At 34.4% G+C, this 24,731-nt stretch overlaps 3 protein-coding genes across 3 annotated transcripts; 2 read left to right on the top strand and 1 right to left on the bottom strand.

Annotated features, from left to right (window-relative positions):
- On the top strand, positions 1-5,065 carry LOC11407124 (hydroxyproline O-galactosyltransferase GALT6). The gene is made up of 7 exons (XM_003628514.4): positions 1-1,079; positions 1,988-2,220; positions 2,295-2,585; positions 2,697-2,825; positions 2,924-3,097; positions 4,099-4,206; positions 4,633-5,065. Exons 1-7 carry the CDS (start codon positions 266-268, stop codon positions 4,840-4,842), a joined length of 1,959 nt encoding a protein of 652 aa, XP_003628562.1. The 5' UTR covers positions 1-265; the 3' UTR covers positions 4,843-5,065.
- Positions 5,066-5,862: 797 nt separating this feature from the next.
- Positions 5,863-7,454, top strand: LOC11408680 (glutathione S-transferase U17). Its single transcript, XM_003628513.4, has 2 exons — positions 5,863-6,311; positions 6,894-7,454. The coding sequence occupies exons 1-2, from the start codon at positions 5,988-5,990 to the stop codon at positions 7,269-7,271; spliced, it is 702 nt and encodes a 233-aa protein (XP_003628561.1). The 5' UTR covers positions 5,863-5,987; the 3' UTR covers positions 7,272-7,454.
- Positions 7,455-7,659: 205 nt separating this feature from the next.
- LOC11409976 (histone H3.3) lies at positions 7,660-8,438 on the bottom strand. Its single transcript, XM_003628512.4, has one exon. It carries the CDS (start codon positions 8,293-8,295, stop codon positions 7,885-7,887), a length of 411 nt encoding a protein of 136 aa, XP_003628560.1. The 5' UTR covers positions 8,296-8,438; the 3' UTR covers positions 7,660-7,884.
- Positions 8,439-24,731: the final 16,293 nt, after the last annotated feature.

The following is a 24,731-nucleotide window of genomic DNA, read 5'->3' as shown; positions in this document are numbered from 1 at the left end:
TACTTTCTTTTCACAAGAACACAAACCTTCTCTGTCACTTTGCCGTTGTAGTTTATAGAATGTGCAAGCTGGTCCCAATCATTGATATTCATATTCTTCTATAGTTTAGGATTAAGCTTCCAAAGTTGGTTCATTGAACATTACCCATAACACAAAAATTCTCATTCATTTTTATTCTTATTCTGATTCTATAACATAAAACCCCTTCTTTCTTATATAGTTTATTTGATTCATAGAAGAAAAAAAGTTGTAATCTTTTGAAACAATGAACAAACTGAAACTAAACCCATTTTCACTCTTTCCAAATAGACCTAAACTTCTTCATATTTTCATGCTTCTTATGCTTTTTTATTTGCTCTTCACAACCTTTGAAATCAAAACTTTTGAGTTTGTTTCAGTTTCTTCTGTGCTTGTGAATGAAAACCAAAACACCCATCATAGAAAAGCTTTGAACTTTCCTTCAGAAGAAGCTTTTGGTGTTTACCAAGGTTCATTACATAGAAAACCAATGCAAGAGTTGCAAAAAGTTTCCACCTTGAGTTTCAATGAAGGTGATTTGAATGAATCTGGTTTAGAAAAAGACAAATTTTCTGAGATTCAAAAGGCTGTTAAGGTTGCTTGGGTTAAAGGGAAGAAAATGTGGGAAGAAATTCAGTTTCAGAGTGTTGAAACTGTGAATGTTGCTGAGAATATTTCTGATTCGTGTCGGCATTCGATTTCGGTATCTGGGTCTGAATTAAGGAACCAGAATGGGATTATGATGATTCCTTGTGGGTTGACTTTGTGGTCTCATGTTACTATTGTTGGGACGCCGCGATTGGCTCATTGGGAGGATGATCCTAAGATAACTATTGTGAAAGATGAGGATGAAAAGGTGTTAGTGTCACAGTTTATGATGGAGCTTCAAGGATTGAAGGTAGTTGATAAGGAGGAACCACCTAAGATACTGCATTTTAATCCTAGGTTGAAAGGCGATTATAGTGGGAAGCCGGTGATTGAGCAGAATACTTGTTATAGAATGCAATGGGGTTCTTCACTTAGGTGTGAGGGATGGAAGTCTAGGGCTGATGAAGATACTGGTAATTGATTTCAACATTTTCTAATTTTAAGTTTAGAATTTTGTTGTTGATGTTGTTGACTTGGGCTATGTTTGGATAATTGTTTAATTTAGTGCTCATAGCATAAGTGTTTATCGTATAAGTGCTTACGTATAAGCTATTTTCATTACAAAAGATGATATAAAGTAAAACTGTTTTCATATAAGTTATAAGCTATCCTAGTGAGCTTATGAAAATAAGCTGAAATTAATTTATGAATATGTCAGTTTTCATAGGCTGTCCTAAACAATCTCACAAGTGTGTATGCTAGTTGATAAGTTCAAGTTAGTCAATCCAAACAGGCCTTTGGTTTTATATTGAGGGTTACTTTATAGTTACAAAAGGTGCAAAAAGTCGCTGCGATTGTGGCCACAGTTGTAATTGTAAACTTGTGATGTGATTGTTGGAAAAGTTGCTTTGCAATTATAATGTTGCTGATGCTGTGGTCAAATTGCAGTTGTGACGTGATTGTTGAAGCCCTAGAATTCACCTTTGACTTCTAATGCCATAGAACTGTAATACACTGCAAAGTGAAAAAGATGCATTAGGCTCTCAGTTAGTTGATTCATGATGATAGGAAATTCATTTTGAATCATTCGTGGTAAATAACAACGGGAAATCATTCTCCCCCACCGCTTATAATTTCCTATAAATGCAGATACATAGTGATTTTTTGGACCTTCATGTCCATGGATATTATTCCTGTATTGTGGAGTTCACTATGGTCTTACTGCGCTCATCTGTGAATTTGTATAAACAGAAACTTGATTCTATAATAATTCTCTTTTGTGAACGTGTACCTTGTTTTTTATCCATTTTTCTCAAGCATGTTTATTCTAAGCAACATTGCTCATATTTGCAATTTTTTGTTTTGTTTTTGCTTTATGAAGTTGATGGACAGTTGAAATGTGAAAAGTGGATCCGCGATGATGATAGCCATTCAGAAGAGTCTAAGGCAACATGGTGGTTACCTAGACTGATAGGGCGAAAACACAAGATCACTTTTGATTGGCCATACCCTTTTATAGAGGGCAGATTATTTGTTCTCACCTTAACTGCTGGCTTGGAAGGTTACCATGTTAGTGTGGACGGAAAGCATGTTACCTCTTTTCCTTATCGCACGGTACGTACAATCATCATGTCTCCTTTTACTTTTTGAACGCAGAAATATCTAAAGTGTCTCTGTTATATTCTCAGGGATTCTCTCTTGAGGATGCTACAGGTCTATCTATAAAAGGGGATATTGATGTGCACTCTGTATATGCTGCTTCGTTACCAACATCACATCCAAGTTTTGCGCCACAGATGCATCTCGAATTGCTTCCTCAATGGAAAGCTCCACCTATTCTCGATGTGAATGTCGAGCTTTTCATTGGAATACTTTCTGCTGGAAACCATTTTGCCGAACGAATGGCAGTAAGGAAATCGTGGATGCAACATAAGCTAATCAAATCTTCACATGCTGTAGCTCGATTCTTTGTTGCTTTGGTAAGAGTTAATGCATCTTCCCTACCCCTCAGTAATGATAAAATGGACAAATACTTTCTTTTGTTGGTAACATTATTTACTATTTTCTATTTCTTACTTATCATGTAAAAGCATGCAAGGAAAGATATAAATTTGGACATAAAGAAAGAAGCAGATTATTTTGGTGATATTATTATAGTCCCATATATGGATCATTATGACCTTGTTGTGGTGAAGACTGTAGCTATCGCTGAATATGGGGTGAGTAATGGCAGATTAGTATTTAAAAATTTCTATTTCCTCCATCTGCCCTCACATTTCTGCTATATTACTGATTGCTATTGAACTTGGTTATTCAGATTCGTACTGTTGCTGCTAAGAATATCATGAAATGTGATGATGACACGTTTGTTCGATTGGATTCTATCATCAGTGAAGTAAGAAAAGTAGGAATTGGCAAAAGTCTCTACATTGGTAATATGAATTACCACCATACGCCCCTTCGCCATGGTAAATGGGCAGTCACATATGAGGTATTGATTTTCTTTTCTTTTTTCCACCTATCATGCCTTAAATATGTACTAGTTAGATTTCTATATTACTGGTTGTTATGTGGGATATGTAGTTAAAATTAAAATAGTTGCTTTTACTAATTCTTTTACTGTGTGTAGTTGCAAATTGTTAGTCTGGTCCATGTTTGACGTCAAGGTCATAACTTTACCAGAGTCCGTAGAGGTTTACTGTTTGCATTTGAGTATTTAAACAAGTTTCTAGTGATTTGATCATGGATATCTATCTACTGGTACTTTGAACATGGATTTTTGTGTGCGAATATATGAATATTTGGTGACTACTGCCTAGAAATTTTTTCTGGAAATCCCATATGATTTGGCTGATGAAATCATTTGAAATAAGGTGTGCATTTGAATTACTAGGTCATTAGTGGAAGTTCCGCAGGCTGTGGAATTCTGAGTAAATAAATTATTACAAAAATCTTAAGGGCCCATTTACTTCCTATGTTGTCCTGTTTTCATTTTCACTTCAACTGATAAACGAGAATATAGATCTAATATTTTTCTCACCTTTTTCATAAATTTTGAAAATGGCAAAACACAGTTTTCATTATTTCTGAATATACATTCTTTCTATTCTGTCTTCCATCTTCTCTTTATCACAATTATTTACTACATTAGTCTTCTATCTCGTTGTAAACTACATTAGACTTCTATCTACAGTAGTATATTATCACAATAAGTAAACATAATTTTAGAAAGTGAAAACAGACGAGGTTTTCACAAAGTAAACGGGGCCTAAATATTCTGCTCTTAGTTGATCAGATAGTATTCTCTTCAAGCGCGACTTTAGGAGTTTCAAGTAATATGACTAACATTTCAGTGAGCTTAAGTTCCATTCGCAACAATCATTATCATGGAATTTTGAGACAGTGAATTAGACATCATGTACTCTCTTTATAAGAAAAAATACTTAAGTTCCTTTTGTGATTGTTTATAATTCTTTGTTCATTAACTCTCAGGAATGGGCGGAAGAAGAGTATCCTACCTATGCTAATGGTCCAGGTTATATAATCTCATCAGACATTGCTCAGTTCATTGTATCGAACTTTGAGGAGCACAAATTAAAAGTACGTTTGCAAATGAATCTTTGCTTATTACACCAGTCCCTGCTTGTGCTTTCTACTCTCTACCTCTCATTTCCCCCTTTCGTGTTGCATGGATGTTGTGTTTCATCTTTAGGTTCGGTTTGGATAGACAGCTCAACTAAGTGCTTTTCATATAAATGCTTATGTATAAGCTATTTTTATAATGAAAAAAAAAAATTAAGTCAAGCAATTTTCATAGGCTATCATGGAGAGTTTATGGAAATAAGCTGAAAACAACTTATGGACATGTCATAAGTTATTTCCATAGACTCTCCCAAGTCACAAACAGTCTCACGATAAACTCAAACAAGTCAATCCAGACGGATTCAAAGTCTGCTAGTTTGTGCATATACTTGTGTCTGTTGACATACAGCAACATAATCACTAATGAAACTCAATGTGTTACAGTTATTTAAAATGGAGGACGTAAGCATGGGAATGTGGGTAGAGCAATTCAAGAGTTCACGACCAGTTGAGATTGTGCACAGCTACAAGTTCTGCCAATTTGGGTGCATTGAAGGTTACTTCACTGCACATTATCAATCTCCAAGACAAATGACATGTATGTGGGATAAATTGCAACACAAAGGAAAACCACTATGTTGCAACAACAGATGACATATTTTTATATGCCTGTCTGTCCATATGTACTGACAACGTTTTTGTGACCTCCACATATTTCATTCATTCTTTTTTCCCTTAGCAATTGCTGTAGGAGAAAAGTAATGGTTTTGTAAATTTATAATGTAGAGAAACATGGTACAGAACAGAATAGAATGAATTTTTGTCATGATTTGACTTTGTTTGTTGTTGGCTATACCAAAATTGATGTTCAGGATTACATGGATGGCAAATATCTCAAGAGTTGCAGTGTGCTATGATATCACCATTCACATCCCATTGTCTTTGAGGGAATTTCTATCACCATCCCCTAATAGGTTTAAAAAAAAAAAAAAGTACTATTTTTTTTTTCTAGAATTTTTTTGTTTTTTATGACCTAAAAAAAATATTTTACAGGGGGGAAAATAAAAAATGATCTATATTACAAAGGGTAAAAGCACCATTAACCCATCATTTTAAAAGAATCTTCACAAAATACTTGTCTAAAAAATGTGAGATTTTTCCATTTTTTTTTGTATATTTCCCACTTTCTAAAGATAATGAGATAATGAGTCTCACCAATATCGTTCCACTATCATCAATATCAATAATGTATAATAATAATAATAATAATAGTTTACCATTTTGTACCAAAAATAAAATAAAATAAAATAATAGTTTACCACAACTGTACTAATATTTTTTTCTCATCATTTCACTTTTATTTTTTGTCATCTTTCCACCAATTCTCACAACAGATAGAATTGATCTCATATGTAAAATAAATAAGATTCATTTGTAAAGAAAATAATAAATAATTTTAAAATTATAGAAAAGGGAAACAAATCAAGAAAGCTAACTTAATTTTTAGGACTAAGGAAGTTAAAAATTAAAATAAACACTTCAATCGATTTTTTCATAGAAGGGAGAGTGAAAAAATAAAAAGTTTTCAAGCAATGTCATTGACAAGGACACTGTTTGTCTGTTTCTTTGTCTTGTCTGCTGGTATAAAGTCACTAGTTACTACAAAAAGATTCTAACCGATGATGATATTTGGGTCAACCAATAAAAAAATAATGATATTTTGATATAAACAATGTAATGTAATTTTCATTTCTCAAACTTTGATCAACACCATTATTCTTCAAAGATATCCAATTTCAATGGCAAAGAGTGATGTGAAGCTTATTGGCAAATGGTCAAGTCCTTATGTGACAAGGGTGAAGATTGCCCTTAACATCAAATCCCTTGAATATGAAAACTTTGAAGAGAATGAAACCTTTAACCCCAAAAGTGATATTCTTCTTCAATCCAACCCTGTTTATGGCAAAGTCCCAGTGCTTATTCACAAAGATAAACCAATATCTGAGTCTCTCATCATTGTTGAATATATAGATGAAACATGGTCCAGTGCTCCTTCCATTCTCCCTTCTGATACTTATGATAGAGCAGTTGCTAGATTCTGGGCTGCTTATATAGATCAAAAGGTAGCTTCTTTCTCTTTGCTTTTTCGTTTTTATTTTCTTGTTTGAAATGAATTCATTTGATTTAATTTAGAAGTTCAAGATTATGTTTGGAGCTTATTATTGTAACATAAAAAAGTAAAGGCCTAACTGACTCATGAAAAAATTAAGTTATTTGATCATGAGATATTAAAAGTGTCAATTTAATCGGTTCTTGAAAGTACCAATTGTTAGTCAAAATTGGACCTCTTCAGATCAACTTATTTGAGTTTATGACATGAGAACTTGTGAGACTGTATCGAATAGCTTATGGAAACAACTTATGACTTGTCTATGAACTCCCTATAATAGTTTATAACAACATTGACAGCTTATATGAAAATATTTTGACTTTATTTCATCTTTTGTTATAGAAATAGCTTTAGATGTAAGCACTTATGCTATAAGCTTTTAAATAAGTTATTTATTGAAACACGGATAAACAAAGCTATAGTGCTAATGACAAACAAACATCTATCTAAAACTCATCTTAAAAATGACTGAACATTTGAGATTTTCCAGAAGTTTAACTTTATAATTTTATTATTTTGTGTGGAAATGGAACAGTGGTTTCCTCCTATGCAAAGCATAATTACTGTTGAAGGAGAGGATGAAAGGAAGCCATATTTTGAAGTATTGGAAGAAGTGGTTGAGAGGATGGAGGAAGCTTTTGAAAAATGCAGCAAAGGAAAACCCTTTTTTGGTGGTGATAGGATTGGTTATCTTGATATTGCATTTGGGAGTTTTTTGGGATGGCTTAGTGTGATTGAGCATGAGTATGAAAGGAAAGTGTTGGTTGAAGAAAAGGCTCCTAATTTGGTGAAATGGGCTGAGAGATTTGCTTCTGACCCTGCTGTGAAGGGGCTTATACCTGAGACTGAGAGACTTGTTAAGCTTTCTAAAGCTCTTCAGATCAAGTGGAGAGCTGCTATTTGCAAGAAATAGGAAATGCTTTTGTTCAAATGATGTTGTTTGTATGATGAACTTGATGAAAGAATAATATTTAATATGTGGAATTGGTTTCTTCTAGCTGTTTTCATTAATTTTCTTCTATCTTTAGTCCTTATAGGTTTGCACTCTGTTGTATACTCCTCCGTCCTTTAATACATAATACAGTTGACTCCATTACACATTCCAATTCATAATTTTGAGCTTAAATATCTTGAATAATATGTTAGAAAAAATAATGAAAATTTGATATTTTGAAAATACTCATCGAAACGAATCCAACGACATCTTATATATGATATTTGATATTTACCTATGTACATTAGTAGAAAAATATGGTCAAAGTAAGTTAGATCAAAATTGCAATAAGTCAGGCCGAAGGGAGTATTATTAAGTTTGTGTTTTGCATTGATAGTTTTGCATCAAAAGAAGAGAAACATAATTGCAATTGCAATAGTTTGAATTGTAATTGACAAATTACAAACCAAAATTGTCCACAGAAAACCCTAAAATGAACCTTATAGGTTCAAAACTATACAAAAATGCATAAAAGAAACTAACATTCATAAAACCCTAAACCATTCCAAAATACTACTAATAATCCATAACCCTAAGCACGTTCACCACGAATACGACGAGCAAGCTGAATATCCTTTGGCATAATCGTTACCCTCTTAGCATGAATTGCACACAAATTAGTATCCTCAAACAATCCCACAAGATAAGCCTCAGCAGCTTCCTGAAGTGCAAGAACAGCATGACTCTGAAATCTCAGATCCGTTTTGAAATCCTGAGCAATTTCACGAACAAGACGCTGGAATGGAAGCTTACGGATCAAAAGCTCAGTACTCTTCTGATACTTACGGATCTCACGAAGAGCAACGGTTCCAGGACGATAACGATGAGGCTTCTTCACTCCGCCGGTGGTTGGAGCAGATTTCCTTGCAGCTTTGGTCGCGAGTTGCTTCCTTGGTGCCTTGCCGCCGGTGGATTTGCGAGCAGTTTGCTTCGTACGAGCCATTGAATCGGAGAAGAAGAGAAAAAGCTAAGATTGATTGATTAGGTTTTCGAAGAAGAAGAGAGAAGAAACAGTGATGAAGATTGTGTGAGAGAGAGGAGTGTTTATATGTGCGTGGGTTAAGGATAGTTAAGTCGGTTTAATTGTGGATTAGATGAGAATGAGAGAAATTGTGGACTTTGAAGATTCAACGGTAATGATCAATTTTTAAAAGAGATATTCATTGCGATCCGTGTCATTGATTGTGATTGGTTGGTTTTCTGAGTTGCGGATTGCCAGCGTGTACAATTTGTGTTTCTTTTTACGGGGACTTTTTGATCAAAACTTACAATGTAGAGGGAGTCTTTTTGGTTCCTTAACTTGGTACAAATATTGTGAAAATTGTTAGTTCACACATTTGATAAAGCTGAGAAACACGAGTAAAATATGATTTTTTTTTTTCAGTAGTTAATTGTCAAGAAATTAAAAATTCGGAACTGTCGAAGAAAACATCGTCAGTTAACTGCCGATGAAATTTAAACATAAACGGACGCAGAAATAGAAACATATATCATTTTCAAAACTTCTCAAAAATTCTCAATTTCTCTCTAATCTTCACCAAAGTCATTTTCACGAATTGCAATCAAATCAACTACACATTATCACAAGTAAGTTGTATTAATCATTTTAATGATAATGTTAGTTTGTTTAGGTTTATTTTTAAAAAAATATTAGAGTAGTTTGCATGTGGTTAGGGTTGATTTTAAAATTGACAATTTGATGATTGCATGTGTAGTTATGAATTGATAAATGAATGTAGTTGTTGCCTATGTTGTTTAAATCATAATGTGGCTTTGAATGGGGGGAGCACTTCAGTGCCATAGCAATATGGTGTCATTGTGCCATAGGACCAATTAGAATTTGACACGTGTCAAAGCTTATTAAAATAATAAAAAAAATAGAAAAAACAAGTTTAATTGAAATAAAAAGAAAGCGAAGCAGAAAAAGCACAGAAAACGGGATCCAACAATGATGTTCTTTCTCGCTTCCAGCAAACGCAATCCAGAAACCACCATTGGTTTTCTTCGCCGTCTGCCGCCGTAACCATCAACCACCGCCCTCCGCCGCACTGTTGTACATCAATTTATCACAGGCCGTCGGTTATTCACATCCCTCCTTCTCAATCTCGTATTCGATTGAATCCATATGTTGTTTTGGTGAATAAGATTTTTGGCTTATCAAGACGATTTTTGGTGTGTCAAGGGTTGCAGGAAGGTTGGATCTGTTTGAAGGATTTTGAACAAGAAGACTGGACAGCTGCTATTGGGAAGGAAAGTCTCTAAAGAAGGCTTAGATCTTGTTATGTGTATTCAATTAATTCATTTTTGATTACATGTATATTAGATTAAGTCTCTGTCATGTAATTTGGATCTCAATGTGTATATGAAATTAAGTTTTATCCATCAATGAAATCATTTTTTTTTTCAATTTTTTGTTGTTGTTAGTATTATGCTTTCTCATTATTTCTTCATAACAATGGTTACTCTTGATTGAAAACAATGGTATTGGTGCTGTTTTGAATCAATTGTAGAATATGGTATACTAATATAACAAGCTTTCCATCAATAATACATAATTAGCTAAATTGTAGACATACTTTATTGAGTTGAATTGGAATCAGATATACTACTTAAAATTTCTTGCTTACTGAATTTTAAAAGGTATTGCGTTGCTTTTCATTCTGCTCTAATGGTTTGAATCTGGTTGATATATACTTACTTTATTTTAAGGTTTAGAATATGTGTTTTTAACTGTCATATAGTTAACAAGATTTTCTGGTTGATATATACATTAAAGGATTTGAATTGCACAACATTGCTGAAACAACATTGCAAAATTGCACAAGTTTGGTTAGGAGTTAGGACTCTGCTGAAACAACATTGCAAAATTGCACAATTAATTTTTGTATATCTTTACAATATATACATAAAGGATTTGAATTGTTAGTGCAAAATTACTAACTAGTTTACACTAATTTTTTTTTTTTGAATCAGTTAATATTATTCACGACGAGATGTACTAAAACGGTACTGCTCGCGGATAAAACAAAGAAAATCGGAACAAATCAAGGTGCCGCATTTATACGGAACACCTATAGATACTCCCAACAAAAAATACAACTCCACACTAAGAAGCCCAAAAGCTACACATGATGCTAACATATACAATTAAGGAACAGAGGTAGAAATGAACAACTAAAAACAGTCCCTAATGGAAACTGTCAAAATGCAAAATTCAACTATTCCCAGCTAAGCATATCCAAGCATCAAAAACAGCCCCTGAGAACACACCAACAGAGCTGTACGAATCCAAACAGCAGGAGACACACCAAAAGCTGCCATTAAAAAACAGTTACCAAATACAACCCTGTAAATGCAAACTAACTACACATAATAATTTTCAAAAAATAATCAGCTCCGTTTCTTTCGATTGAGATCGAATGTCAAAGTAATGCTTCAATATTTGTATCATCAAAAGGTGTCTACATTAATAACAAAAAATAATTAGAATCATGATTGTGCAATGAAAAATAATTAGTATAAGAATAGTTCCTTATGAAAAAAAATATGAAATTACCATCAACATAGTTGTGTGACTAACAAACATAACCTCACGTGCTAGCGGGGGCTCATAAGTTGGAGGCGCGGAACAAGATACTCCATCAACCATATTAGTTGTTAATTCTCTAACCTAAAATGATTATGTAACATTAAAATAAGTGAAAATACATGTAAAACTAAAACAAGTAATCTATGTATCGGCTTATATACCTGTGAACTTCTTTGAGGTGCGACACGGCTAGATTGAGCGTGTTTACTTGGAGGAGCACTTCTTTTCTTGGGCTGACAGTTGCATGCTACAGTTGCCGCTCTAATGAACTTAGAGACAACTTGTCTGAACATTCGATTTCTAGACAACTTAGGATCTTGTTCAACCTCTTTTCCCCTAAAATCTTGCACAATGCCACAACGGGCTTCTCTTGTCCACCTTCTTAAAATATACATATCAGGAATCACTTTAACATCGTTCAGCTCAAACACTTTTAATGCATGCGAACAAAGTATGGCAAATGTATCATACTTCTTACAACTACAAGTAATGGAAGTTGAAACACGATTAAATGACACTCTAAAAGATCCTTCATGTTTCTTATTAGTGATGACATATTCACATAGAGAGTCAGTTTCATGTCTAATAGGTACAGACAAAGCCAAGAATAACTTACTCGTTTTGAAACAACTCAAATATAGTATGTGTGTATATCTTTCCCATTTGGATTAGTAATGGTGAAGTTTCATACACTAACCTTGCAAGCTTATGTGAGGACTCATAATCACATTTAAGTTCTTTTTCTCTCTTCTCCCCAACAACTCTTTCGAAATGTTTGAAGAATTGCAGGATACCCAAATTCGGTTTTAGACAACATTTAAAGTGAGCATTCAAACTTTCACTAACTTGTGTACTTCGCATGCCAAATGTTAATGCTTCCTTCATATAACATGCAGCCCATTTTTTTTTTTATTTCATAAACTGAGTTGATCCAAGTTGTTCCATGAAGATTATGCTCATTGACCAAGTCAAACCAAGCTTTCTCAAAATCTGCTTCAATGTCAATCTCATACATGCACTTGCTGAAATCTGTTAGCAAAGAATCTCCTTTCTTCATCCTGTTTCCAAGATGTTTAATTCCATTCTGCAACAAGTGCCATGTGCATAAACCATGGTGAGTCTCAGGCATCACTTCTTCAAGTGCCCTAGACATTGCTTGATCTTGGTCAGTGAAGATCGTCTTTGGTTTTTTGTTGTTGTGTGCTTGTAAGAATGTTTCAAACAACCATTTAAATGATGGAATTGTCTCATCATACATTAGAGCTGCACCAAAAATGATCGAACCTCTATAATGGTTGAAACCAGAAAAAAAGGCAAGCGGTCTATTGGCATCGTTGGTACAATATGTGGTGTCCAATGAAACAACATCACCAAAATACCCGTAATCCAAAATCATATTTGCATCACACCAGAACACATTTGTAATCTGTTCATCTATATCCATCTGATATGCATAAAAGAAGGACGGATTCTCCAACAACTATCGTTGAAAATACTGTGAAAGATATCCAGCATCACCATACACCATACTTCTTTGTCTTTTTGTAGTGATATAGTTTCTTACATCCACCTCTGTAAATCCAACATTAGCGCTATGCCCTGCCTGTGTGCTCATAAGTTGATACACTTCCTTCTGCCTTAATCCAGAGTCATCGGCCATATCAATCTCATATGCTTGTACTTCAGTTATCTTTCTATGTGATCGAAGCATGTGCGTTGTCTCTCGATTTAGTAGATCATGGTTATGGTTTTCTACAAACTCATTGATAACCAACTTTCCATTTTTACTCGAAAGTGTAATTCTTGCTAAGCATTTCGTTCTAGTCTCGCCTCTCCGAATTTTTCCTTCATATGCACATTTATCCTCTTTCTTCCGTATTCCTTCCTTACAACAAACAAACCTGCATGACGATACACTACCGTCTTTCTTCCAGTTTGTAAAGCGTACTCTAACTCCGAAGCCCTCACGTAAACCATAAGCAAGATAAAACTGTTCAGCCTCTTCTCTAGTGTCAAATTCCATTCCAAGTCTTGGCTTCCAATCATCATTCGAAGAAGCCATGTCAAATACCCAAATGAAGGTACCTGACAAGTAAATAAAAGAGATAAAAGAGGTAAGAACAAGGAGTGTCACTAAACAGGTTAACAATACATCCAAATGAAGGTACCTGCTCATACATCAGACCAAAAAACAGAGCATATTTATTGCTCCTAAAAAACCTAATTCATCTAATGTTTAGCTATTAAACAGAGCATATGTATTGCTCCTAAAAAACAGAGCATATTTACCCCTTGCAATGAGTTTACTTCAATCATAAAATAAAACCCTAATTTCTTAAAATCTAATCCTACAGAATTGAAATTGTTTCAAAAGCTTGTTTTCTTTCCCTAATCAAGTGTAGTTAATCCTTATTTTAATTTTGAGTTCCGTTTTTGTTTGTTCTCATGACCATAACTATTCAAAAGATGAAGGAAAAAAAAAGATAAGGAAGAAAGAAAGAACCTTACGATGCCAGACTATCAAGCGACGGCGCGGCGGAGGTGGTCATCGGAGGCGGACGCGTGAATACTAGTTTGGGTGAGTGTCACCGCTGCTGCTTGAAGTGGCAAGAAGAAAGAGCGGCAACGTATTCTACGTTTTGCTTTTTCTGCATCGCTTTCTTTTTATTTCAATTAAACTTGTTTTTTCTATTTTTTTTATTATTTTAATAAGCCTTGACACGTGTCAAATTCTAATTGGTCCTATGGCACAATGGCACCATATTGCTATGGCACTGAAGTGCTCCCCCTTTGAATGGTGTTACCTGTGGACCCTCCCTTTCCTGAAGGATCGGAAGACCTATCTTTGCTGCACTCTTATGTCAATCATGTGGCATTGCCGCTTCGGTATAATTCAGATAACATAAGTGTAATTTTTTTAAATGTTTTTTCTTTATGTTTAATTATTTTCTTTATATATGTGTTTGTTTAATTGTTATATCAACTTTAATATGTGTTTTTTTTAATTCTTTTCTTTATGTTTAATTATTTTCTTTATTTCAACTTTTATTGTTTTCTTTATGTTTAATTATGATTTAAATTTATTTTGTTATGTGTTTTATTTAAGTTTTAAGGTTTATATGCGTTCTGTTTTATTTTTGCATTTGTTAAGTTTTATTTTATTTAGTTAAATGTTTACATTGTTTAATGTATAAATTGTTTAAGCTATGTTTAATTTTCTATTATTTCAGGATCATAAGCTGCGTGTTGCAGAACCGATTAATCACGGGGCTAAGATTTTGAGTCTCGGACGCCCAAACGGGAATCAAGATTGGTTTTAGGATCCGCTTAGGGAGAGCGGGTTACATGATTTGGTTTACCTTGGCTACGCCACTTTGCCTCATGCCCTGCTGATGACTCTATGCGAGAGGTCGCATCCCAAGACCAGCACTTTTCACATGCCCTTGGGGGAGATGACAGTTGTCATACCCCAATTTTTGACCTAAGGCCCCACTGTCACATGTCACTCGACTCTGATCGATCTCTGATTTTTCATTAAAAAATTCGGCAGGTAGGTATTTTTAAAATACCTCATTTTTTGATTCCGAGTCGGACCCTCTTTTCTCTTTTTATTTTCTTTCCATCTTTTATTAATTTTAATTTTAAGATTAGTTACTTTTTTTATATTTAATAATTTTTATTTTCCATCTTTTAATTTTATTTTTCTTTAAATAATTTAGTTTAATTTGTTTTTATTTTATTTCGTATTAGATTTATTTTATTTTTATTTTATTTCTTTTTAATTAATTAGCGTAAAAAAAAAAAAAACAAAGTGTCAATAGGTCCAAAATAAAATGTACAAGGTCTAAAAAAAAAATTCAAGTCAAGTGTCAACTTTAACATTCATTTTTTAAAATTCACCATAATTGTCCATCATTTCCATTAAACCAATTTTCCATTTTTCATCAACCTCCTCACCTATAAATAGAGCCATCATCCCACACAATTTCACACACCAAAAGTTCTCTTGAGTTGTTAAAGAACTTTTCTCTCTTCTCCCTCTTTAGCTTGTGTTGACGAGCTATTCTTTTCTTCTCCCTCTTTTTTCTGTCCCTTCGGAATAAGTCCCTTCGGTGATTTTTGTCCATTCGGTAGTCCATTTCTTTTATTTTCTTGCAGTTTTTTTTTTCTTTTTAGCATTTTAGCATTTTTATTTTATTCTCTTTAGCATTTTAATTATTGTTATTTATTTTCCAGCAATTAGAATGTATTTAGGTCCAATGTAAATATAAATGAGAAAAGTGTGTGGGTGTGTGTCCTTTTATTTCTTTACCGCCTTATATATATCCAAAAATGCAAAAAAAAATTAGATTAGGGATTTTGTGGTGATCCAACGTCACTACAAAAATCCACGCGCTTTTATTTTTATTGCTCCGTTAGTTTAATTTTTATTTAATAGTCCAAAAAAACAACAAAAAAATATGCAAATAATCAAAATCACAAAAATATTTTCATAATAAACCTTGATCCAAATCAAGTGACCGCATTTTTATTTTATTTTCTTAATCAAACTTCAATCAATTTAACTTTACTTTAAGTCTCTTTTTTCAATATTAAAAAACGCAAACAAATACTCATTTGCCACTTGGCTTTTCATTTTAAAACCTTTTTCAAAACTAATAAAAAACACTCAACAAATCAAACGTCAATTTCTACCCCGAACTACGAGGTTTTGATCCCTCACGGGTACGTAGGCAGAGGACAATCGTCCTTCCAAATCAATAAAAAATGTAGATAATTAGGTCTTTATTTTTCCACTTTAATTCCTTCTTTTCAAAATAAGCAAGCAGGTTATAGCACATTAATTAAATAAAATCAAGAGGTTCTCGTAGAGTACTACGAATATTTAGGGTGCTAACACCTTCCTTAAATATAACCAACCCCCGAACTCTAAATCTCTTAATATAGGGTGTTTTGAACTTTTTCCCCTTAAAAAAAATGTGTTCAGTCGTGGAAAGAAAAGTGAGTCAAACGCTAATCAAATTGCTTTGATCTCCGAAAAATGACGCGACAGAAATGGTGACTCCGCTGGGGACCCCTTAAGAGGGTTGAGCCTAACTTGGCTTTATTTAATTTTTTGTGCTATAACTTGCTTAAAACAAAAACAAAAAATAAAGGATGGAAATACTTGTATATATGTTCTTCCTTCTTCTTTCTCCTTTCTAAACGTGAGTGGTGAGATAAGTTCATTACCCAGACTTGAGGGAACATTAAGATAGGACAGTGGTATAATCATAGTGCTACGCCAAGAGTGAATTTTGGTATTGGCACATGTGATAACCCCACTCAACTAAGGAATCTTGGAAATATACTATGTTGGCATGAGTATTCGTGTTTGGCATGTTATTTTCAAGTGACCGCTAAAAGTTGAGGACCTTTAGTAACCCTTAACTCATCTTGGCCATTTAGGGCATAGTGAGGTGGCTAGCCTTGAGTAATCTTGGTTTAGTTGATACGCGATACTACACTCAGACGAGACTTTCTTACGAACATCATTGGAACGGAAGTATTTCCGTAACTCGACAATGTTCGCCAGTGGTCAAGGACTTTGGGAACTTGGTAGAACCCGTGATACAGGTACATTTGAAACCATAGTCCCTACCAAATGGCGTTGTTATCCTTAAGCTCCAACATTATGGACTTAACCTCACCATGCATTCGATGCATAATCATGCATACATGCATTCATGCATTCATTCATAAAACCTTTTTCTCACTAATATCGAAGGACTTAGATAAGTTCTTGTAAACATCAAAGATATGCTCCTTGTAAGAAGGAACACCTACAACTTCAAAAACCTTAACTAAGCTTTAGCTTTTGCTAAGAATTTTTTCCTTGGTTTCGTTCTTACTTTTGAAAAGGGAACCAATTGCAACATCTTCACAATTTTCAGATAAAACAATGTTCCTTATCAAGTTTACAATTACTTTGACAAGTCCTTCGAAAAAAATGTGTCTATTTTTGCATAAGCATAGCATGCATCATTTTGCATACATAATTTCAAGTCTGAGTCTTACACTGTGTCTTTTCTACTAAAGGTCAATCCATCTCAAAGTTGTCCAGTTGTCCTTGTCTAAAGTCAACTCACACTTACAACACTCGTGCAAACAAAAAGAAAGAACATATCAGTTTGAACAAGAAATCCACGACTTTTTGTTCAAATAATGTTTGTTTGTTGCTTTTCTCTTTTCAAAGAACATCCTTTCGTTCCGCCCGAGGTGAAAGTGAACTGGTGTAGGGCTTTTTGCTTTAAGAATTGTCATCATTAATAAAAAGGTCGTTTTGATCCCGACTTTGTTTTCATTTTGTGTTTTTCTCTGGAAAAATGGTAATACAAAAAACCCAAAAAGTAATAATCATTTTCAAATATCTGCATAACCATAACTTGTTCTTACTTGCCAAAATCAATAAATAAATCATGCATTAATAAACCCGTTGAACACATTTACCATGTACTCTCTTCCAACTTTGAGTTCCTTGTATTCGAAGCTGAAGAAGACAAGAATGAAGAGACTCCCGACATGATCTCTCACATACTGGGGCATCTTAGCCGTCAAAGCTGCGAACAAAATATCAAAGAAGATTGCCCAGAAGATGGCTTTCATTTACAAAGACTGACGCATAATGCTACCATTTGCACTTCATAAGTATTGTATTTCAGTACACACTTCAACAGGGGCAACCCCCTCTTTCATTAACATACATCATGAAGGCCATGCTTCCCGTGGAGGTCGAAGTCTCGTCAATAGGAGTTCTGCTGAAATCTAAGTTTGATTGAATTTAAATACATGACGAACTTGTACAACCATGTCAAAAGAGGTTGAAACAAACTTCCAACAAGAAGGTTCGTCCCCTCAAAATTCAAGAAAGAGACTTTGTGCCCAAAAAGGTGCTACCTTTCCAACTAGACTCCAGGAGCAAGTGGACGCCTAACTATGAAGGCTCATGTGCAATGAATTTTACAACTATGAATGGTGACAAACTTGTACTTCCTATGAATGCCGGTGCAGTCAAGAAATACTCTGTCAAACATAAAAACTCGATAAGTCGCAAACCTGAAAAGGTGGCTTAGGCAAAAATGAGTGTCTCGGTGGACTGAAAACCCAAAAGGGCGGTCTAGGCAAAAATTAGAGACCTGAACAAAAAGGTTATCCATAGATTGAAAACCCGAAAGGGCGATCTATGAAAAAATTAAGGATAAAAAGACAAAGTAAGTGCATCCGGTCAGGCACAATCCACTTGGGGCATCCAGCTATCAAAAGACCTCCGATTCGAAGCATCTGCAGATCAAAGACTCGGAACAGGGGAATTCATAATTGTTAGGGAGAATAGCGGTTATTGTGTTCAATGTACCCTTCCCCATTACATTTACCATTTTTCCAAAAAATTTCAAAAATCCGTGGATCCATGCCCTTGGCAGGTCACCACTCAATTCATCAAAATTTGAGCCTGTGCCCATTTATTTGAAACTCTCATTTATTCTATTTGCATAATTTCTTCTATTTTTTATGGCAGTACTTAAAGCAAAAATTGTCAAAAATACAAAACTTGTTTTACATCTTTTGAAAAGAGTGCACAACAAACACACTCTCTTTGAACTCGTGGGCAGGTGAAGCGTACAACAACATTCGCCTCGAGAACGGTTACATTCTGGAAGAGAAACATGGCTAGGCACTATGGAAAGGACCTCTACTTTGAGCAAGATGCTGTCACAATAAAAAAAAATACAAAAAAAAAAATACAAAAAAATCAAAGCTCGCTAAGTTGAAAACCTGAAAAGGTGACTTAGGCAATAAAGAGCGTTCCGGTGGACTAAAAACCTGAGAGGGTGGTCCAGGCAAAAATTAGGGGGAGAAAAAAAATATATTCCCGGTGGACTGAAAACCCGAAAGGGTGGTCCAGGCAAAAGTTAGGGATTTTCAAAAAATAAAACAAAAAAACATGACTGCTGAAGCATACCAATGGAAGAACACTATGTGCCGGTTTACAAATGGCGACTTCTTCCAAACTTTTTATCAACAATGGGCCTACCCCAATGTGGCATCAATTGCTACCTTGTGCCAGGTTCTTACACCGTCAACGGCTCGATTTGTTCACAATAGTATCATCTCCAAGGAAGTTTGCCGAGTGTTTGTACTGCGATGTCAGTTCGTCTCCTATCTTACTTGTCTTGTCTCGTTTCATCGAGTCACATGTCATATACAGTCATGCAGTCATACATTCACACAGTCATACATTCACACATTCATATAATCATGCGTTCATCAATATTTTCACATATTCGTACGTTTATACGTACACATCATATGCACAACATCAATTCACACATAATTGCATCAGTCGTCCAGAATCTCGATTCGGTCGTGTCTCTTCGGTTCAATCTTAACTTACCATTGTGTCAAGCCGCAAGTTTCTACAAATAAGCCTCTTCCATTTACCTTCTTATTGTCAAAGTGTCATCCCCGGCGTGAAGCCCTGCTAGTCATGACATTAATCAAACTTCAATTTCAATTTCAAAAAGTGTCATCCCCAGCGGTAGCTGTGCAAGTGGTGTCACAAGTCAATTTCAACTCTCAATAGTGTCATCCCCAGTGTGACTGACCAAGTTGTCCTTTCATTCTTACCTTTGTTAAGCTATCTCATCGATAGTTAGGTAAAAGTATCATTTGTCTTTGTTAAGCTATCATTTCAACGATAGTTAGACGATGGTTTTTCTTTCATTCTTACCTTTGTTAAGCTATCTCATCGATAGTTAGGTAAAAGTATCATTTGTCTTTGTTAAGCTATCATTTCATCGATAGTTAGACGATGGTTTTTCTTTCATTCTTACCTTTGTTAAGCTATCTCATCGATAGTTAGGTAAAATTATCATTTGTCTTTGTTAAGCTATCATTTCAACGGTAGTTGGACGATGGTTTTTCTCTCATTCTTACCTTTGTTAAGCTATCTCATCGATAGTTAGGTAAAAGTATCATTTGTCTTTGTTAAGCTATCATTTCAACGATAGTTAGACGATGATTTTTCTCTCATTCTTACCTTTGTTAAGCTATCTCATCGATAGTTAGGTAAAATTATCATTTGTCTTTGTTAAGCTATCATTTCAACGATAGTTAGACGATGGTTTTTCTCTCATTCTTACCTTCGCTAAGCTATCTCATTGATAGTTAGGTAAAAGTATCATTTGTCTTTGTTAAGCTATCATTTCAACGATAGTTAGACGATGGTTTTTCTCTCATTCTTACCTTTGTTAAGCTATCTCATCGATAGTTAGGTAAAAGTATCATTTGTCTTTGTTAAGCTATCATTTCAACGGTAGTTAGACGATGGTTTTTCTTTCATTCTTACCTTTGTTAAGCTATCTCATCGATAGTTAGGTAAAAATATCAATCGTCTCTGTTAAGCTATCAATATGATAGTAGACAATCATTTTCCCCAGTGAAACTACATTCCCCTAGCGGAGTCGGACCCATTTTCTTCAACGAATTCGGGTATCCCGTTGTTATTTCTCATTTGAGTCAAATCATCCTACATTCATAAATTGCATCACATGCATTCATACCATCTTAGGTCAAAAATTGTGTATTTTGTATTTAAGTCTCTTCGACTCGTCAAATCAAAGATTTCATCTTCAAATCTCCGGACGAAGAAACTTAAATAGGGGCATCTGTCATACCTCAATTTTTTGCCTACGGCCCCACTGACACATGTCACTCGACTCTGATCGATCTCTAATTTTTTCAGTAAAAAATTCGGCAGGGAGGTATTTTAAAATACCTCATTTTTTGATTTCGAGTCGGACCCTCTTTTCTCTTTTTATTTTCTTTCCATCTTTTATTAATTTTAATTTTAAGATTAGTTACTTTTTTTATATTTAATAATTTTTATTTTCCATCTTTTAATTTTATTTTTCTTTAAATAATTTAGTTTAATTTGTTTTTATTTTATTTCGTATTAGATTTATTTTATTTTTATTTTATTTCTATTTAATTAATTAGTGTCAAAAAAAAAATAAACAAAGTGTCAATAGGTCCAAAATAAAATGTACAAGGTCTAAAAAAAAAAATTCAAGTCAAGTGTCAACTTTAACATTCCTTTTTCAAAATTCACCAAAATTGTCCATCATTTCCATTAAACCAATTTTCCATTTTTCATCAACCTCCTCACTTATAGATAGAGCCCTCATTCCACACAATTTCACATTGTGTTGACGAGCTATTCTTTTCTTCTACCTCTTTTTTCTGTCCCTTCGGAATAAGTCCCTTCAGAAAAGTCCATTCGGTGATTTTTGTCCCTTCGGTAGTCCATTTCTTTTATTTTCTTGCAGTTTTTTTTTTCTTTTTAGCATTTTTGCATTTTTATTTTATTCTCTTTAGCATTTTAATTATTGTTATTTATTTTCCACCAATTAGAATGTATTTAGGTCCAATGTAAATATAAATGAGAAAAATGCGTGTCCTTTTATTTCTTTACCGCCTTATATATATTCAAAAATGCAAAAAAAAATTAGATTATGGATTTTGTGGTGATCCAACGTCACTACAAAAATCCACGCGCTTTTATTTTTATTGCTCCATTAGTTTAATTTTAATTTAATATTCCAAAAAAACAACAAAAAAACATGCAAATAATCAAAATCAAAAATATTTTCATAATAAACCTTGATCCAAATCAAGTGACCACATTTTTATTTTATTTTCTTAATCAAACTTCAATCAATTTAACTTTACTTTAAGTCTCTTTTTTCAATATTAAAAAACACAAACAAATACTCATTTGCCACTTGGCTTTTCATTTTAAAACATTTTTCAAAACTAATAAAAAACACTCAACAAATCAAACGTCAATTTCTACCCCGAACTACGAGGTTTTGATCCCTCACGGATACGTAGGCAGAGGACAATCATCCTTCCAAATCAATAAAAAATGTAGATAATTAGGTCTTTATTTTTCCACTTTAATTCCTTCTTTTCAAAATAAGCAAGCAGGTTATAGCACATTAATTAAATAAAATCAAGAGGTTCTCGTAAAGTACTACAAATATTTAGGGTGCTAACACCTTCCCTAAATATAACCAACCCCCGAACCCTAAATCTCTTAATATAGGGTGTTTTGAACTTTTTCCCCTTAAAAAAAATGTGTTCAGTCGTGGAAAGAAAAGTGAGTCAAACGCTAATCAAATGGCTTTGATCTCCGAAAAATGACGCGACAACAGTGACTTTGGATGATGTCGCATGTCTGATGCATCTTCAGATTGAGGGGCGGATGTTGAGCCATGGAAAGAAGATTTTGAGACATGAGGGAGCGGCACTACTGATGAGGCACTTGGGTGTGTCGCAGCAGGAGGCGGAGAAAATTTGTGGTACGGAGTACGGTGGGTACGTTAGTTACCCGAAGCTGAGGGAGTTATATACGAGGTACCTTGGTAGGGCTAACGTATTGGCGGATACGGAGGATCCAGAGGAGATGGAGGAGCTGCAGAGGGTTATGACATTTTGTGTGAAGTGTTATCTTCTCTATCTTGTAGGATGCTTGTTGTTTGGTGAAAGAAGCAACAAACGCATCGAGTTGGTCTATCTGACGACCATGGAGGAGGGCTACGCGGGGATGCATAATTATTCATGGGGAGGGATGACACTGGCATACCTATACGGCGAGTTAGCTGAGGCGTGTAGGCCTGAAGACAGAGCTCTTAGGGGAAGCGTGACACTGCTCACTATAAGAAACTTATAAATGTGAGCCTTAACTTTTATTATTTTGTTATATTTTTTCGTGCGTAATAATTTATAAATGTGTTTTGTTTGGTTTGTGCAGGCATGAAGGTGAGAAAAAACACAAGAAGGGAGGTTGAATTGTGTTAGCTTTTTCTTCTTTTTAAAACTAAGACAGTGTCCAGAGTCTGATAGAGTTTAGAGTCTTGAACAGAGTTCAGAGTCTTATGCAACGGATAATGTAAATAGATAGAGATAAGAGAAAGACACAAAGCAATTATACATGTTCCTTCCACAATCCGGAAGTTGTCATGTCCCCCTTGCACTTCCAAAGAGAGTTCACTAAAATTAATATCCGATTACAATTACTCAAGTACAAAAGCAAGAGACTTCAAACTACTCAAGCACAAAAGCAAGAGGTTTCCTATGCTCAAGCATAAACACAAGAGTCTTCCTATACTCAAGCACAAAAGCAAGAGTCTTCTAAACAAACACAATTACACAAAAATATGTTTGAGGTTGAACACTTGATATACAATAAGTGGTGTTCACAATACAAATCAGATACAGACTCTAGAATTTCTAAGATATGAAAGTTGTTAAGAAATTCTAAGTGAACTTTGATGTGAAACAATTTCAGCAGAGTTTTGGCACTTGTAAAATTATTGTGAGTCTCTTACAATCTTCAAGTTTTCACTCCTTTATATAGAAATGTGAAAGATACGTTGAGGATTGCCAGCACATCAAAAAGAGTCGTTGTTGAAGCTTGATAATCATCAATGATTTGTTGCTTGATTTGGTTATTGTCCTAGGAGGGAACTGTAACACCCCATTTTCCCAACTTGATTTTTTTTTGCATAAATCAGAGTAAAACAACTAAACAGGATGCTACACTTCTTACAATTATAAATATAGTAAAATTACTATTTATTTCAATCATCGTATGTCATCAAATTAAATCTCAATGCAGCGGAAAACAACTAAGTTCAACATCGTGTTGGCACAATGGCCTCAACTTAAACAACTTATTAAAAATTCAGTTTAAACAAATCTTCAACATAAAATCATAATAAATACGTAACACATGGAAAACATCAAAATCCCCATCCCGTTACGTATCAGAGCGACCCTAAGACGACGACACGTGAGAGAGTCAACTCACTTCAACAACCATTCTTGGTTACCTGCAAGTTACCCACGTAGAGGCAACATTTCCAAGCATAAGGGGTGAAATTTCACATTCATTAATAATAAGCATATAATTCATCAAATACATTTAAAAACTTAAACATCATAAATTAATAACCATAATTCTTTACATAGTACTTCATTAATAATTCATTGAAAAATGACAACTTAAAGATAATGACAATGACTTACCAAAAAAAGATAATGACAATGCGACATCAACAACTTCAACTCGACAATGCAACTTTAACAACTTCAACTTCGACAATGCAACTTCTACTTCTTAATCATGCATGTGGTACCAACCAGGGCATCAAACCCTCAACATATAGAGTATAATTATACTCACAGGGCATCAAGCCCTCAACTTAAAGAGCAAAAGCTCACAGGGCATCAAACCCTCAACGTAAAGAGCAAAAGCTCACAGGGCATCAAGCCCTCAACTTCAAATGAGTATGCATGGACTCAACAACGTACAACTTGGACAACTCCACAACTTATATGACTCCAATATTTTGGAATAACAACTTACAACTTAGACCAACACTTGCAACTTAATGACAATAATGATTCAACAACTGCAGAGATGGCAACATAACCATCTTGCAACACAGCAACATCAATAATAACAACTTGAATGATATAAACAATAATAATTTCCATATCATACATTTTCAACACATTATATAAATATCTTAAACTTAGCCAACACTCATTAATCATTTGATTCAGGCTCTCTGTAAGTCTATAACTTAATAAACAACTTCCATTCCTATCTTAAAATTAACTCACAACATCACGTGCGACAAAGATCGCAAGAACCCTAACAAGGTTGATGGCCACTGAGTAGCTCG

The sequence above is a fragment of the Medicago truncatula genome, chromosome 8 (assembly GCF_003473485.1).
Source record: "Medicago truncatula cultivar Jemalong A17 chromosome 8, MtrunA17r5.0-ANR, whole genome shotgun sequence".
Taxonomy (NCBI): Eukaryota; Viridiplantae; Streptophyta; class Magnoliopsida; order Fabales; family Fabaceae; genus Medicago; species Medicago truncatula.
The sequence above is the reverse complement of the archived record's forward strand: the minus strand, read 5'-3'. Positions and strand labels throughout refer to the sequence as shown.